We start from the raw sequence: 16,144 nt of genomic DNA on the forward strand, positions 1-16,144 counted from the left end.
CAGGGTGCTGGGGCACTATTCATAGTGCCTTTGGCATTATTCAGGGTGCTGGGGCACTATTCATAGTGCCTTTGGCATTATTCAGGGTGCTGGGGCACTATTCATAGTGCCTTTGGCACTATTCAGGGTGCTGGGGCACTATTCATAGTGCCTTTGGCACTATCCAGGGTGCTGGGGCACTATTCATAGTGCCTTTGGCACTATTCAGGGTGCTGGGGCACTATTCATAGTGCCTTTGGCACTATTCAGGGTGCTGGGGCACTATTTATAGTGCCTTTGGCACTATTCAGGGTGCTGGGGCACTATTCATGGCGCCTTTGGCACTATTCAGGGTGCCTTTTCCAATCAATTATGTCATAGCTCTGGAACCATGAAATATTTCATCAAAAAAAATTACATAATCGGAAAGCCCTATTACTTGGCTGCCCATCATCATAAATAATCTTCCTTCCTCCTTAATCAATTTTAAAACCATACTATTTGAGCCAAGATGTGCTGTTTGTCAGCTTGGACAGTGGCCAGAGCTGGAGAATCTTGATTGTCAAATGAACTGTTGAATAGGTGAAAGGGGGGCGGCAAGGTTTCTTGAGGGCTGAATCACGTGGGTGTCAGGGGCAGCACTATCTCCTGAGAATCAGTGGATGTTGGTCCTGAGCATCAATTGGATGTTGGGTTGACTAAGTGGTTGGGTTGATTATTTTGCCTTGCTGCTGGAAGGGTTAGAGAAGTTGAAACACATTGCTTCTTCCCTTTCTCAGAACTCCTTGTTGACTGACGTAAGATGTGTTGATTGAAGCACAGATGCGTTGACTCACTCACAGATGTGTGGACTGACGCACGGATGTGTCGAGCTTACGCAGCCTCTCTGGAGATGTTGTGGGACAACACTCTTGTAGAGAGGCTTATGCGCAAAGTCAGGCCGCGGGGCTGGCAGCATCTCAAAATCACTCAAATTACCTCTTTAGAAATTGTTGCAGGAAAGCAACACACTTGGTTGACTATCCCAACAGATGGAATCCATCATTGTCCTGGCGCACAGTTTTGGTGATATGTAGCTTTCTCATATCTTGCAAACCTGAATTTTGAGTGGCAAAAGAAAATCAAGTCAAACTCCTCTTTTTTACAGTGCAATATTGCCTTATTCCACTTTATGGCAAATTTATTATTAATTCAGTTTTGCCAGCAAAGAACAAGAAAAGGCACAGGAAATTTCATTTAGGTTTTTACTACATATTCTGGGGTTTGATTCTGATGGTGAAGGATTCACCAAAATCAGCAACTTTCAAAAATACGTTGTGGTGCTCCATTCCAAACCATAAGTAGTGTTTTATTGCTTTTCTTTACATACATTCATCATTACATTTCCCATTTCCCCCATAACTCTTCACAAATACTTCATTATTATTGCATATTCAGATTCTACGCCAAATTTCACCTATAGTCACTCATACATAGTACCCCCTTATCTTCAATGGTTCAGTAGTTATATAAGGATATAAGACTTGCAGACAACCTACATTCTTCATTAGTTACAATACTCATTTCATTAGTAACCTACTTGAATCATTACAGTAAATTCCTTTTACATATTTATTCTCACATACTAAACCCTTTACATATATTTCTCATTATGTACTATGCCTATTGTACACATTACATCATTGGATCTGTGCTTACCTCTTTCAGTAGTGCTCATCATTACAAGTAGTTACTATGTTCTCATCACTCTTCCCCATTAGTACATTCTTTTATTCCCATAACCAGCATTCCCCTTTCAGCATTGCTCATCATTACATACTGTTACTATGTTCACATCACTCTTCCTCATTTGTACAACCTTCATTCTCATAGCCAGAACTCCTTATTGTCTGTGCTCATCCTTCCTTCATATAAGAACTGTCTTTCCCCCCTCACTTGTACCTTATGCAGAATTTATAGATAATTTTAGATACAGAAATTATAAGTGCCCATTCTCATCAACCCCTTGCCATTAAACCTTGCCATTGCATTCCCCACTCTCATCACTCCTCCAACTCTCTTACCCTCAGTAGTCAGTAGTTAAAGCTCATAGTACCAGCTCCTAAGATCAAGCAGAAATCAGCCACACCTTTTTCTTCTTTTTCTTAGTGTTACTCTCATCCCCTCAGCATTAGTCAGGAAGGCAGCCTCATCAGCACCCTTGCATAGCTTACATTAGTACTAGTGTTGCTATCCATTTCCCTTCCAAGCTCTATTCTCCCCCTTGAGTAATTCCACAACGTATAAACTAATAATGTAAAATTCAAAATTTTGAAGAGACTATTATGATGGGATGACACAGCCCATCCTTTCTGTTGAAAAACAAATCAAGGTTTTCTGAGTTTGTGAGGTGTAGTGTGGAAAAAGGGTGCTCTACACCAAACAATTTCCTGCTCTCAGGCCAAAAGGCTGACATTGCAAAGTCCCTCTACCAATGTTAGTGGGGTTGCACACGCCTCCCGCGCCCCTCTATCAAACTGGGTACGGGGGACTTGTGTCAAGTTTGCGGATGCGTTGACTGACGCACGGATGTCTGGCCAGGCATAGCGGCACACCCAGCGCGCATTCCGCCATCACTTGGGCCACCAAGTGGCAGGCAGGCGCCGCCGTGGACTCTCCTGTCTGGATGTCCAGTGCGCAACCTCCACACCCATGTCCAAGATCTCGCGCGGCGTTGGAGATAGGCGTCCAGTCGGTGCGCGGCCTTGTTGGGCGTCCAGGGTTTGATGGCGGGCGGGGAAGGCGGGGAGGGGGCAGCCAGGAAAACGGTGGTCATGCACGGGCACCGCGTAGATCCTTTGGAGGCTTCAGAAGCCGAGCAGCTCAAGGGCGTCGAACAGGGACTCCAGGTCTGGTTCCACGAGACATGCGCCTGCGAAATCTGCAGGCTACACAGATGGTCAGTGGTCAGTGGCGCGGGAGGGGGCTTCATCGATGGAGGCACTGAACTAGAGGGATCTTGGCCGCGAGCATGAGGGCCGCACGGGGCACATGATTCTCGTCCTCTGATACCGGATGTTTGAGTGCATCCTTAGGTGCATGGGTGTTCTCAAGCCAATTAACGAGCGCGGTGCGGGGCGCGGGCGCTTGTTGGAGCTGGCGAAGAGGCCGAAAAAGTGTTGCCAGAGGGGGCCGTCGGCTCTGGACTCGCTGAGACACAGGCAGGTCTATGTATGGGCAGCCGCATGATTTTTTTGGCGGCGTAAGAAGGGCAGCCGGGTGTGTGGGGTGGGAGGCAAGTCCGTCCGGATAGCCGTGCATGGTGGGAGACAGGAGTATGAAGTTCCTGTGCGCAAATAGTCCCAGTTAGCAGATCCATTAGAGAGACGCGGAAAATTCAAGGAGGGAGGCCCCGGGGTAATTTGAGCATTTTGCCTTATGGACCTGGTGTGATCCCACTTTGAGATTGCGTCGCGGCTTCTGACCGAGATTGCATCGGCAGAAATTGATATTTTATCGACCGGGAGCAGGTTTGCATCGAGCAAAAGCAATATCGGGTCAAGCAAGGGCGAGGTTGCATCGTGCCAGCCCGGTGGAACCTCGCAAAAGCCCATCAAAAAGCGGCATCACGCAATATTGAGTCAATCGTAGTGTTGCAGATGGTCGATGCAATGTGGCTTGGGGCCGACGTTGAGTTGGGGGGCCTTTGGGTCAGCTTACAACCTGGGCGACACAACATCAACTGGGGGTTGCGTTGGTGGGGTGTCTGCCAATCTTACATTGCCCACCGGCCTTTCAGATCGGACCACAGCAATGTAACATCTGCCATTGCCGATTTAACATCACAAGACAGTTACGTCGGACGCTTGCACCGATGTAACATCGGTTCAAAACATCCGACGTAAGCACGGATGCAGCCATCCGACACAATTGTATTGGCAGTGTGATTTGGTATGTTGAATGTGTGATGGGTGTCCAGTGTCCAAAGAAGTGTAGGTTCCAATGCAGAGGGGCTCCAGTGACGCTTCCAGTGGTAACTAGGGGTAAAAATGGCCGTAGAATACTTTTCTGGGGTCCATTTGATGGTATCTTGAGGCGTATTGTGAGTAAATATGTAGTATAGAAAAAACTTTTGATTTTTCACTTTTCCGTCTACCACACCAGCGATCTCAATTCAAGGACTGGTTACTCTGACCACAACGTTTGAAACATTCAATGGTCGCCAATTCAAGCATTTTCTGGAATTTGACTTGGTGAGTCGTGCTAGTGCAAACATCAAAGGGTATGTAAACCTGAATGATGAAAGGGGTATTGAAAGGGATGTAAAAAACTCAAAGGGGACATGTAAACATGAAATTTTCATGAAAGGGGAATTTCCACAGGTATTAACTCAGGATTGTGGAGCCTATACTCAGTTTTTCGGAGCTTAGACTCACTCTTGCATAAATTATGCAATTTGAATGTAATCAACAAGAGCTTGATTCTTGCATGAGGCACAGCTTGCCTTGAGCTCTTGCACATCAACTGCAAGCAGTTTCTAGAGTTTTTCTTGCAGTGCTCCCCCCTTTTTTTTCCAACATCAGTGAAACATCAAACTGCATGAATTGTTGACAACCAAACACTGAACACCACTGAACACCAAAAAACAACTGAACACTGAACACTGAAAACCGACTGAACACTGAACCCCACTGAACAAAAAACCAACTGAACACTGAACCCCAGTGAACAAAAAACCGACTGAACACTGAAACCCACTGAACAAAAAACTGACTGATCACTGAACCTCAATGAAGAAAAAACCAACTGAACACTGAACCCCAACTGGAATTTTTTCTCCTCTGTCTTGATCTGCCACCAGGAACTTCCTGAGTTTGGTTTGTTCTGCCTTATTGGGGGCCCTTATTGAAAGGCTTGTACCGGAGGCTCCTATTGAAGAGCTCAGTCTGGCACCAATCTGCTCAAAGAAACCTTCTCTGCAAATTTCTCATACTTTTCTATGACATATTTTTGATCTTGAATTGAGATGATTTTTTTACCACTATCTTCCCATTTGATAACCTTTCTCCTGCCCTTTTTCTTTTATAGGAGGGGAGACTGTAACCCCCTCCTTTGGGGTCTCACAAGGATGTCAAATAGCTATCACAAGATTACATAATCCACCTGATATTTAGTCTACACTTGCTTCCACCCTCTAGCCAGTAGAGATCTTGCCCTTCACATCTCTCCCGGCTAGGTAAGATTCCCTGTTTCCTTTTTTCTTCTTCTTCCCCTTCTGATTCCCATAGTTGTACTTACTGAGAGATCTTGCCCTTCACATCTCTCCTGGCTAGCCCTCACATTGATTCCCCCGTAATACAGACCCATGATCTAGAACTTGCCTACTGAGGCCCTTCAAGCTCCGCCCATTGTGCACCATCCAACATACAGTGAAGGACTCATCTGAAGTCCTTACATAACTGGGTGCAAAGTGCCAGCTCTAAATCTCACTGATAGTGTGAAATCGGAATTGAAAGATGTAGGAAGCTTTAGGCAAAATTGTGAGAAAAGAAGTTTGGCTAGCCTGTTGATGGGAGATAATCTGCATTTTGGGTTTGCAGCGGCAGAGCCGCTTTGGCCTCTAGTGTTGTACATACATGAGATTAAAATTAAGAAATCCATTTCTGTTTCTCCCATTATTTCAATTTTTGACTTTGCTAGACAGGGATGGACAGTTGTACACGGTGCACCAGCTTGCTGGTGTTGTGTGGCAGTTTTTGGATTGTTGTTTTGTTGTACTGCTGATGCTTATTTTTTTCTAGATGCTATAGTTACTGGGGGAAAGCCTGGCTGTTCCTCTTTGCCACTCTTGTAAGGGGGAAACCCTTGATTTTGTTTTGTTATTTTTCTTGTTTTGTAGGGGGGACCCTTGGAGTTTTGTTTCATGAGTTGAAGGATTTAATATAATTGGATTGAAGCTTTTTTGAAGCAAACTATGGCAAGTGTTCAAATGTAAATCAACTTCTACCTTTCAGTTCCCAAATGACAGCTGGTGGCAGTTGACCAAATTTTTCTGGTAGTAATATAAAAATGAAACAACCCATTTATGTCATTTTTTACTAATTTGAAAATTTAACAGATTCCAATGTGCTACATCATTATGTAATAGGTAGAAAGCCATGAGCAGTTTCTTTTGAAACAAATTTCACCAGTTTTTTCAAGTAGCATCTTTTGAAAAAAACTCACATTTGAAACAATGTATGTAAGGCTGTCTCTTGATGGTGTGTTCTACTTCTTGATAAACTCTTCAGATAATCAGATTCATGCAGATTGGAACAATTTTTTACCAGAATATCTTCTTCTTTTCCAATCAAGGTGGAAAAGTGAACTCTAATTCAAGCCTTCCACTTTGAACCTTGGTCCTACCTTTTGTGACAATTCAATACCTCTGCAGTCATTTAAAATGAGGATATTCCAGTTGCATTTATTTATTTTATTGAATATCAAGTGCAATGGCATGGATTACTTACCCCATGATTATGAATCTTTCTTTGGATTTGAAATTCCTCAGTTGGATAACATGGATGATTTCATGTTATCTCTTTGTCCAGAAATTAGCAATTCTGATCCCAACCTAAATTCCACTCCCACTTCCAGTCCCAGCACATTCAAAAATCAAGTTTACCCTTTAGATCATGCAGAAATTCCATATCTCAATTCTGAATTTTTGGAAGTGCCCAGAGATATTGATGGAATTTTTTCTCCTATCCAGCAGAACCAAAACAAGAACCAGCCAAATGTTAAAATAGCTGATGAAATTGAATTGGTATCAGGTTTTTCTTTCAACTCCATGGAAATGGATTTTATAAGACCACAGGAAGATTTGAAATCAATTATACCAAATAATGGCCCAGAAGTAATCCAAGACACTTGTAGGGGGAAAAATCCAAATTTGACTGCCCGGCATGATTGTTTCAAGAAGTCTGCTTGCTCAAGAAGCAAAAAAAATTCTTCTGAGCTTCAAAAAAAGCCTGAATATCCAGTTGTAACACAATCACAAAAAATGGTGATGACTGCAAGACCATCTAGCCCCCCACCTTCAAGTAGCATCAATCTGGGGATTGAAAAGGCAATATGGCACTGTGAGATCAAACATGATTCAGATAATTTATAGGGTCCATTAATTTCTTGGTCCAACTCATCTTACAAGAAGGGTTGCATTATAGAATTTCCATACAATATTATCAACAATGATATTTTTCTTATGGATAAAACTCAAATAGAGAAGAAGGAGGAAGGAGAAAGATTAATATTTGATAGGATTGCCTTCACCAATCATCAATCAGCCAATCCTGAATTACACACCAACATTCTAAACCTGATTGAAAAAATTTCAATAAGAGGGCCTGCATGTGGTGAACTGAGGATGACAAAAAAACAGTTCAGTATATATCACCCTGATGTAAATCTAATCTCCTCCAAGGAAGTTCCAATGCATGACTATAATCCCGGGAACAAAATCAAGAAGGCTGAATCAAAAAAATCATGTTTTCCCAGAAAGATTTTCACAAATGATGGAAGGAAAAGAGTGATCTTTGCACAAGACCTTCTAATGCAGAAATCAGAGCTTTGGTTTTCCCATTGGAGTAAGAGACTGAACAGAAACACAAAATATCTCATTGATAAATTTGAACTGATTCAACCTTACAAGATGAAGAAGACAGTGATAACCTTCCTATTCTATGTTGAGATGATTGAAAACATTTTACCCAGATCAGCCACGGAAAAAGAGGAGTCAAAGGGTGGGATAGAACTAGAAGAAGCTTTGGTTGTCTTAGAAACCATCTTCAATCCATACAAGACTGTTGATAATTGGAGCCTGAAGGAGAATAGGGGATATATATTTGAAAGGATTGGCATTACAAGAGGTTCACAAGGTTTACTCCCAGCTTTTTGGAATATGATACAGGTTTGGGTGTGTAATTATAGGAAGGAATTGGTTGATGTTACTTTTGTCAAAAACAAATCCATTTGTCATTTGGTCAAGTCCTTCTTCAATATTGTTTTCTTTTGTTCCATTAAAGTTTTGAGCAGTAGAATCAAAACATAAAAATACTGTGTCAACACAACTGGTAAGTTTTGTTCTATTAAAAACTGGAGTCCAAGGCGGCTATAAAACTGCACTTTCACCGGTCCAACCTCCACTTCCATTCCTTTATCCCCCACAGTCTTCACCCCAATGCCTGCCCGACACAATCACCATTGGCATTTGCCACCCCTGTTTGACATTATAGCTCCCCCTGAATCTTTTCAACCAGGAATAAAAATTAAAACCCCAAAGCTATGAACATTCCCTTATCCCACATAGTCTTCACCCCAATGCCTGCCCAACACAATTGCCATTGGCATTTGCCACCCCTGTTTGACATTACAGCTCCCCCTGAATCTTTTCAACCAGGAATACAAATTAAAACCTCAAAGATATGACATCCACATCCTTGAGTTGCATTCTTTTTTAGTTTTCAACTTTAAACAGTACCCAATCACCCTTGACACTCAGTTTGAAGCATAAAGTTTAGTTTTTCCCAGTGTAAGATCTCATCATATCAATTAACAAGTGAGCCATGAGGGTCACAATTTTATAGCCCACTAGAGGACAAGGCGGCTTTGCCGCTGCAAATTGATGATCATAGCTTGTACCGGAAAGCAGTTTCTCCAGGACCCTTGAAAACTCCATAATCATTGGTTCAAAAAATTACCAGATGATCTGGTTTATTTTGTTTGGGTGTTGATAAACGCACTCCGGTCCCCCCCCCCCCGGGCACGTCCACACTGTGAGCCTGTGTCTCTCATGTGAAAACAGGACACAAAGAAAAATGTTGGATTTTTTGGGATAAAGAAATACAAACTGAGAGAGAGAGAAAGAGAGAGAGAAAAATAGAAGATCAGGGCTAGAATTTTAGTCTTTAACTAGAATTTTGGGGCGGCTGCGCCGCTGCTTTCTTATTTGATACTAGAGGCCAAGGCGGCTTCGCCGCTGCAGGGGGGGAGCTGCAATGCCAGGGGTCTAACATGAAAAAGAATCTCTCTAAGATAAGTTCTTCCTCATCTTACAATGCACATCACTGATCAGTAGGAACCAACAGTGAAACAGCTGCACTGTGCTGATATCAGATGTATTTTCAGTGCAGCACAGCTGTCTACTGCTGATACTACAGCCCAATCAGCTTGAGTGCAGCAGTCTGACTGTTTCAATGCAAGTCTATTAAAACCAGAGTTTTGTGGAAAAAAAATCAAGGGTTTCCCCTATTTTTTATGGGGTAGGTTAATTTTAGGGGCAGGCTAAATCCACACCAAAAAATTACTACATCCACTCCAAAAATGGAGTGAACAGTAGTCCACTCCAACTTTCATTGGAGTGAACCATAGTCTACTCCAAATTTTGTTGGAGTGAACAAAATTACACTCCAAAAAAGCCTGTTTTTTGGAGTGTACCCATAATGCACTCCAAAAATTTTGGAGTAAACCCAATTCCACTCCAAAAATATTTTTTCCAAATTAAAATGATTTATTTTTTTTGGAGTGCACAGACGTTCACTCCAAATTTATTGGAGTGGTTTTACACAATATTCTAGTGAAAGAATTCAGGGTTCTCAAAGAGTAACAAAACCTTATGTCAGCATCATATGTGTATTTAAAATACATCAAAAATGATGTATGTACAATTCTTTTAGTTTCTACAATGACTAAAACCTTCACCAGAAATAAATTTGGGGGGATTCAATTAGGTTGATTCATGTAACCTGCATACTACTGCTATAAACTTTTCCTGGTACTCCATCCCAAGAACTTGGCATATACATTTTTCAAAGTTACAAGTTTTGATTATACAGATTCAAAATTGCATTTTTTTTTCAAATTTGAGAAGCCTTAATCCACTCCAATAAATTTGGAGTAAACATCTGTGCACTCCAAAAAAAAAAAAAAAAAAAAAAAAAAAAAACTCCCTTGAAAAAATATTTTTGGAGTGGAATTGGGTTCACTTCAAAATTTTTGGAGTGCATCATGGGTACACTCCAAAAAACAGGCTTTTTTGGAGTGTAATTTTGTTCACTCCAACAAAATTTGGAGTAGACTATGGTTCACTCCAATGAAAGTTGGAGTGGACTACTGTTCACTCCATTTTGGGAGTGGATGAAGTAATTTTTTGGTGTGTATTTAGCCTGCCCCTAATTTTACAAGGTGTGTTTTACAAGTTAAAAGGCCTTGTAAAAAAGTTCCTTGTAAAATTACACATTGGGGGGGTGATGTGTAATTTTACAAGGAGTTGTCCAAATCTTGACCTTGTAATGGAAGTCCTTGCAAAAAGACCTTGTAAATTTCCCCCTCAGATTTTCCATGTGTAATTTCAAAAGGTATATTTTTTCAAGGGGTGACCTTGTAAGAAAATCCAAGTTTATTAAAGACAGAGAAACACAGAAACAAAGATCAAGGGTTCCCCCTACAAATTAACAAAATTACAGAAAAATGCAAGGGTTCCCCCTTCCAAAAAAAAAACAAATCACAAAAAAAGTGTTATTAACACAAAATCTAAACACCACAAACTAGACCCACTATCCATCCCTGTCTAGCAGGGTTTAAAATAGTGGGTGGATGGCCCCCAGCGTGCCGCATTGAAGGCATTATGCAAAGGGGGGCCAACGAGATTAGCCCCTCAAACTGCGCAAGTGCAACAGCGGAGGGGTGAGGACGAACCGCACGCTGGAAGTACAGCGGCAGAGGACGCCCTGGGGGACATAAGCAAGCAAGCCAAGGTCTATTTTATAGACAATCCAGCATTTGAAAGCCCTGACAACTACGCCACTGCCACGCCCCTCTGGTATCTCCGACCTGCAAGCCGGTGTTTTGAAAGGCTAGGTGTTGTCTAGGTTTTGGGCTGCGCGTGACCACGACAACATGTATCCAGAAACCACCAAAGCCGCAAGCAACCCAACCATCACCAGCCTCAGAATCTAGAGCTTGCTGCCCAGGTGAAGGATTACCACTCCGAGGCAGCCGCCCTCAAGGATGCGATCTCAAACTTATCCAAGGATGGGGTCACCTTGGAACAACACCTGTTGGATTTGGCCACACAACTTCCCAACGACATCCACCCCAGTGTTCCGATTGGCGCGTATGAAAAATTTGAGATCGTCTCTCTGTCTTCCGGCTCAACGCTTTCTGCCAACCCACTGCCCTTCAACTCTTTCGAAGTTCCTTCTCGCCCACCAGACCCTCACCGGGACCATTTCAAAATCATGACCGAACTAGGATGGTTATTGTTCACAGACGGACAGAAGACAACCGGGCCGTTGTTCCCCTTTCTGCTCGGCAACGGGGCCTTTCTCGAGCTCGCGCTAACGCAGTATGCGATCTCCACTGCCGTTTAGTCCGGCTGGAATCTCATCCTGGGGCCAGACATCGTCCGAACCGAACTCTCAGAGCGATGCGGCTTTTCTCCCCGGGACGGGGGCGAATCCAATCACACGCACTTCGTCTTGACCCACAAGACCAACGACACCAACTCGGAGGAAGGAGATCAATCGTTAGAGCATCTCTCGACCCAATCTCTGTCTCGCCGCAACGGCCGAAATCCCCCTCGTGGGCTCCTTTCACTCATCAACTCTCCCCAACAAGGCTTGCCCCTCATTCCCATCAAGGGCCATCCAGCTCGTCAATCTATGAACAGCTTATAGGGCCGAAGCTGGCGCGAGAGGAAGTGAAAGTCGAGGCTTATATCGAATTCATCAGTTTAAGAAAGTTGAACTCATGGCTATCACCCACTCTGACCTCGCAACAAGTGAGAAGATGCTTCAAAAGATGCTTGAGCTTCAGATTCAGATTTTTGCCAGTCTTAATCTTCCATAGAGGTATTTCGTTTTGTTCTTGAAAAACATGGATTTATCCATTAAAACTTGGTGAAGCCATTGATTGACGTCTTTCCCAAAAACAAAAGGGTCTTGGAGTTGTCAAGTCAGGAGTTAGGCGCATCGGCCTACCACAAATATGATATTGATACGTGGATCCCAGGGCTGGGAAGATGGGGAGAGGTAACTGATGAAATTGTGTTTGCCTGGGAAATCCTCCCGACAGAATTCCCAACACTCAGCCACCGCACATCTATACCTAGGTCTCTTCAGCCTCAAACTGTACGGATTACCAATCCCGGCGGCTCGGGGATCCGCTCCAAAGTGCGCCGACCGTGTCCCGATCCCTGTACGGGAAATCAGGACTCAGGAGAAGGCGAGCCGGAGAGCAAGCCGGTTCCAAGCCGGAGAGGAAGCGACAAGCCGGCTTACGTCCACACTCACAACGCCACCGCTGCAGCAATGCCCTGGCTGATCGTAAGTCTGGTCAAGAACGGCGTGATCCTGGACCAGAATAACAAGGTCACGGGCATCAAACTACCCGCGATCTTGAAGGATTTTTGGCTCGGCGAATCGACAGACATCGAGTGGGTACCTTCTAAACCGTCAACTTGATTCACGTCGGTAGGGTCTCCCTTTTTGGCTAGGAAATAAAATTGGTTTATGCATATCTATTTAGACCACTATTCAAAATTCTGTTAGTGATGATTTTCCTATTGAGATGCCATACTCAAAACTACATGTTCATAGTATAATCTTTCTCCCCTCTCTGCATTTCTTTGACCTTGTCTTAGTGTACTCAAATGGCTGCGTGGATCGAGATGTATTGCATGATAGGTGTTTTGTGCAATACTACCAGCTGATTCAAAATAAAAGGTATGAAAAGATGTGTTTGGATCTTTTTGGAGAGTAAAGATTTATATGCAGGCAGGAACATGCCATTCCTGAGGTTACAAAATGCACCATGCTTTGCAAATCTGCCCGACCCTTGACTGTGTACCAGGCGCCCTTTCAAAGGCTTCCAAATTATTATCATCACTTCTACATGTTGTGTTGTCAAAAACAATCATATTCAATTCATCTCACTAGCCCTGGCCTCTCTTTTTTCACTTTCTGTTATGAGCAAACAGAAGTGGCCGCCATAATCTTATGATTAGGGCCTCCATGAACATGTATATCTCTGAGGAAGACAATCCTGGAGGTGAAAAGTATTGTCTGCAATGAGGTCTCATCAGTTCAAATCAATGTAAGTTGTTGACTGATGCTACATTTTTGACTGATGCTACATTGTTGACTGATGCTACATGAGGACAAAAGCTCATTTCCAGCTTGATAGAGAACAGATTACTTATCAGCTCCAGCCCATGACTATTCCCCCTTTCCTTATCAGTGACTGTATACTATTTTTGACATGGTCACTTGACATCCAACTCATTTCTACAAAATCAAAGTTTCCTGGTTGTTATTTTCCTGATTGAAATATCCAAAGCCAGCTCAGCTGAGCAGTGCATGCTTGTTTGTAATGAAGAGCTCTGATTTGTATTTGGAATTACTGAAATTGAGATTGATGCAATTTACAAACTGACCCAATCCAAAGCTGTGTTATTCATTTATAAGGTGTCACTGTTAGCCAAAGAATAAAAAAGGCAAGTTCTCTGCTTGTTAACCCATTAAAAAGCCACACAATTATTAGTGTGCAGGCCGGCCTGCTGCCCCGGTGTCTTTTTGAGGAAACTTTTTTTTTGAATGCTGTGAAGTGAATCCCTGATTCTCTGCAGCGGCGCAGCCGCCTTGGCCTCTAGTGACCTTTCAAAATTGCACATTGTTGGCAAAATCTTGAATTTTACAAGGGAAATCTTGAAATAGTAAAACACCTTGCAAAAGCACCTTGTAAAAATCAATGACAGTGGTTAGCCAAGTTAAATTTACAAGGTTTCAAAAAACATTTCCAAGGTCATTCCCCCCCCCCCCCCCCCCCCCCTCCCCCCCACCCCTCCTTTTTCTTTTTTTTTTGGAAAAACAACTTCAAACTGCAAAATGTGCCTAAGTTGACTGGGTGCCTCCCCCTAGGGATGACTTAGAGCCCTACAGGTTATTTTGTCCTGTAAGACCCCTGTGCCTTGGGTTTCATAAACCTTCAACAAGACCCAACTCAGACCAAATAGTCATGTTGCCTCCTCCCCTCCTTAGAAAATGGGAAGTTACACTATCTAGGTCCCTTAGATGTCATTTAGTTATCCAGTGCTATGTGTTGTGAAAAAAAACATAAATAGAATCTGTGGGTTCCAAAAGAAAGATTGAATGTTTCTTAAAAGAATGTGACCTAATTTCTTCAAAGAAACTCCTGTTTTTGATTTGAAATCCAAGTTTCTTAAATCCACACAAACGTGGAAACTTAGATCTAAGTTTTGGCATATTTCTAATTTAAAAATAACCCAACAGAAGAGCACACAATTTAGACAATACACACAGCAGTTGAAAATATCCCCAAAGACCCAAAGGCCCTATGGATGACCCTCCAGCTGTGCAAGAGCAACAAGCAAAAAAGGGCCGGTTGTGAAAAACTCTGTGAAAGAGCTGTCAAGGAGGGGCCTAATCAAACAACTAGGGGGCTTCCAGGGAGGGGGCGGACAAAACCAAATCCCCTGGGGGGACAATAGACACCAGCCCCCTCCCTCCTTAAATATTCAAGCTCAGCCCATCCATAGGTGCCAGGCGATGAGTTGTGACTCTAGCGGCATCCGGCGCCATGGCCACCGTATCCTTGCCAACACCACGCCACCCAGTTCCACCCAACCAAAACCCTTGCATCAAAATTTTACCTGGCTCTATGATGATATTGTCTCACTATCCTGGTTGCCTTGCTCAAATTATCTCCTGACAACCATCTAGACAAGGCGAGGATGTAAATTTCCAATCTGGTCAAGGGCTACTGGCCACAACAATATCGTCCTTAAAACCTGGCTCATTGGCAACCTCACAGACCCGACCAATGAGCCCCGGGTGATCACCTTCAATAAAGATGGAGCATGTTTTGTGTGGATGAACAAAGATAGGCTCAATCCAGGCAATGAATCAGATGATGAGTAGGAACGCAGGGCAAGTATTCCGGGCTAGAGCATTCATTGGTCCCAGGCGTAGTCGAGTCGTTGAAGATCATCACACAGAAGAAGTGCGAGCGGATCGCCCGCTTCGCCTTTGACTTTGCCTCAAGAACCACTGCAAACACGTCACCTGTGTCCACAAGGCTAACATCATGAAGCTCGCTGACGGCCTCTTCCGCAAGACTTGTCGTCAAGTCGCCAAGGAATACAAGCGCTCCGGAGTCACTTTCAGTGGCATGATTGTCAACAATGCCTCCATGCACCTTGTTGCTAAACCCCAACAATTTGACGTCATGGTCATGCCCAACCTGTTTGTCCCTCCTACGCTCTCCCTCTCTCCCACTTACGTCCACCAACACACTTACAATCTCTTTTTCTTATGATGTTCCCCAGGTATGGGGCTATCGTCGCCAACATTGGTGCGGCTCTCGTCGGACGACCGGGGATCGTTCCGGGGGCAAAAATTGCCGGGAGTTTGCGTTATTCAAGCCAGGTTGTTGACATGTAGCCAAGGAAATCATGGTAAGCCTGGCGGCATTTAACTGCGTCTGACCCGTCTCCGGCCGACTGAAGCTGTGGGATTGACAGGGCCAAGACGTGGCAAACCCGATTGCTCCTGTTTGGGCCGGGTGTTCCCGCTGGTAAACAACCTGAAGGCCGCCAGCGCCAATGCGCCGCTTGCCGTCTTCACAGTTGGTCCCAATCTAAGAGCAAAAATTGCTAGCAATCCTCGAGTGGCACCGGGCAAAGCAGAACCTGCTGACAACAATGTTTTGAAAGCAGTACAGGAAGGCAAGCTGCCCAATATCTGTCCTCCCTGCTCGCTCCGGCAGACAGAGAGAGAGACTAAACCCTACTAAACCGCGCTGCTGCTTGATCTTTCTGACTTGGAAGGTCCTCGTCTGAGCCTTGCATTCTAAAACACCGGTACTCAGAGGGATTCAGGTGAGCAGCTCGAATTCCAGTCCACCTGAAACTCTCAGCGGAGCAATCAAACATGCGGAATGCGCCGGAGGTGCTGTTCCTACTGAGCTTATCCCATGAGCATGAGCTGATGCTCGCGCGAGCGCTCAACCCAGCTTCTCAGCAGCCGCCTCCAATAAGCATCTTTGCATTGGACTCCAGGAGGCCATGTCCTGTTGGCTTTCCATTGTTGCCATCAACTCCAGCAGACCACATGAGATGGTCAGCCATCAG

General features: G+C 43.9%; 1 protein-coding gene across 1 annotated transcript; it reads left to right on the forward strand.

Moving 5' to 3' along the window:
- Positions 1-15,099: 15,099 nt before the first annotated feature.
- On the forward strand, positions 15,100-15,455 carry PtA15_2A215 (uncharacterized protein; the record flags this gene model as incomplete). The annotated part of the gene is made up of 2 exons (XM_053166213.1): positions 15,100-15,257; positions 15,341-15,455. The coding sequence occupies 2 exons, from the start codon at positions 15,100-15,102 to the stop codon at positions 15,453-15,455; spliced, it is 273 nt and encodes a 90-aa protein (XP_053017457.1).
- Positions 15,456-16,144: the final 689 nt, after the last annotated feature.

Source organism: Puccinia triticina, chromosome 2A (assembly GCF_026914185.1).
Source record: "Puccinia triticina chromosome 2A, complete sequence".
NCBI classification, from domain to species: Eukaryota; Fungi; Basidiomycota; class Pucciniomycetes; order Pucciniales; family Pucciniaceae; genus Puccinia; species Puccinia triticina.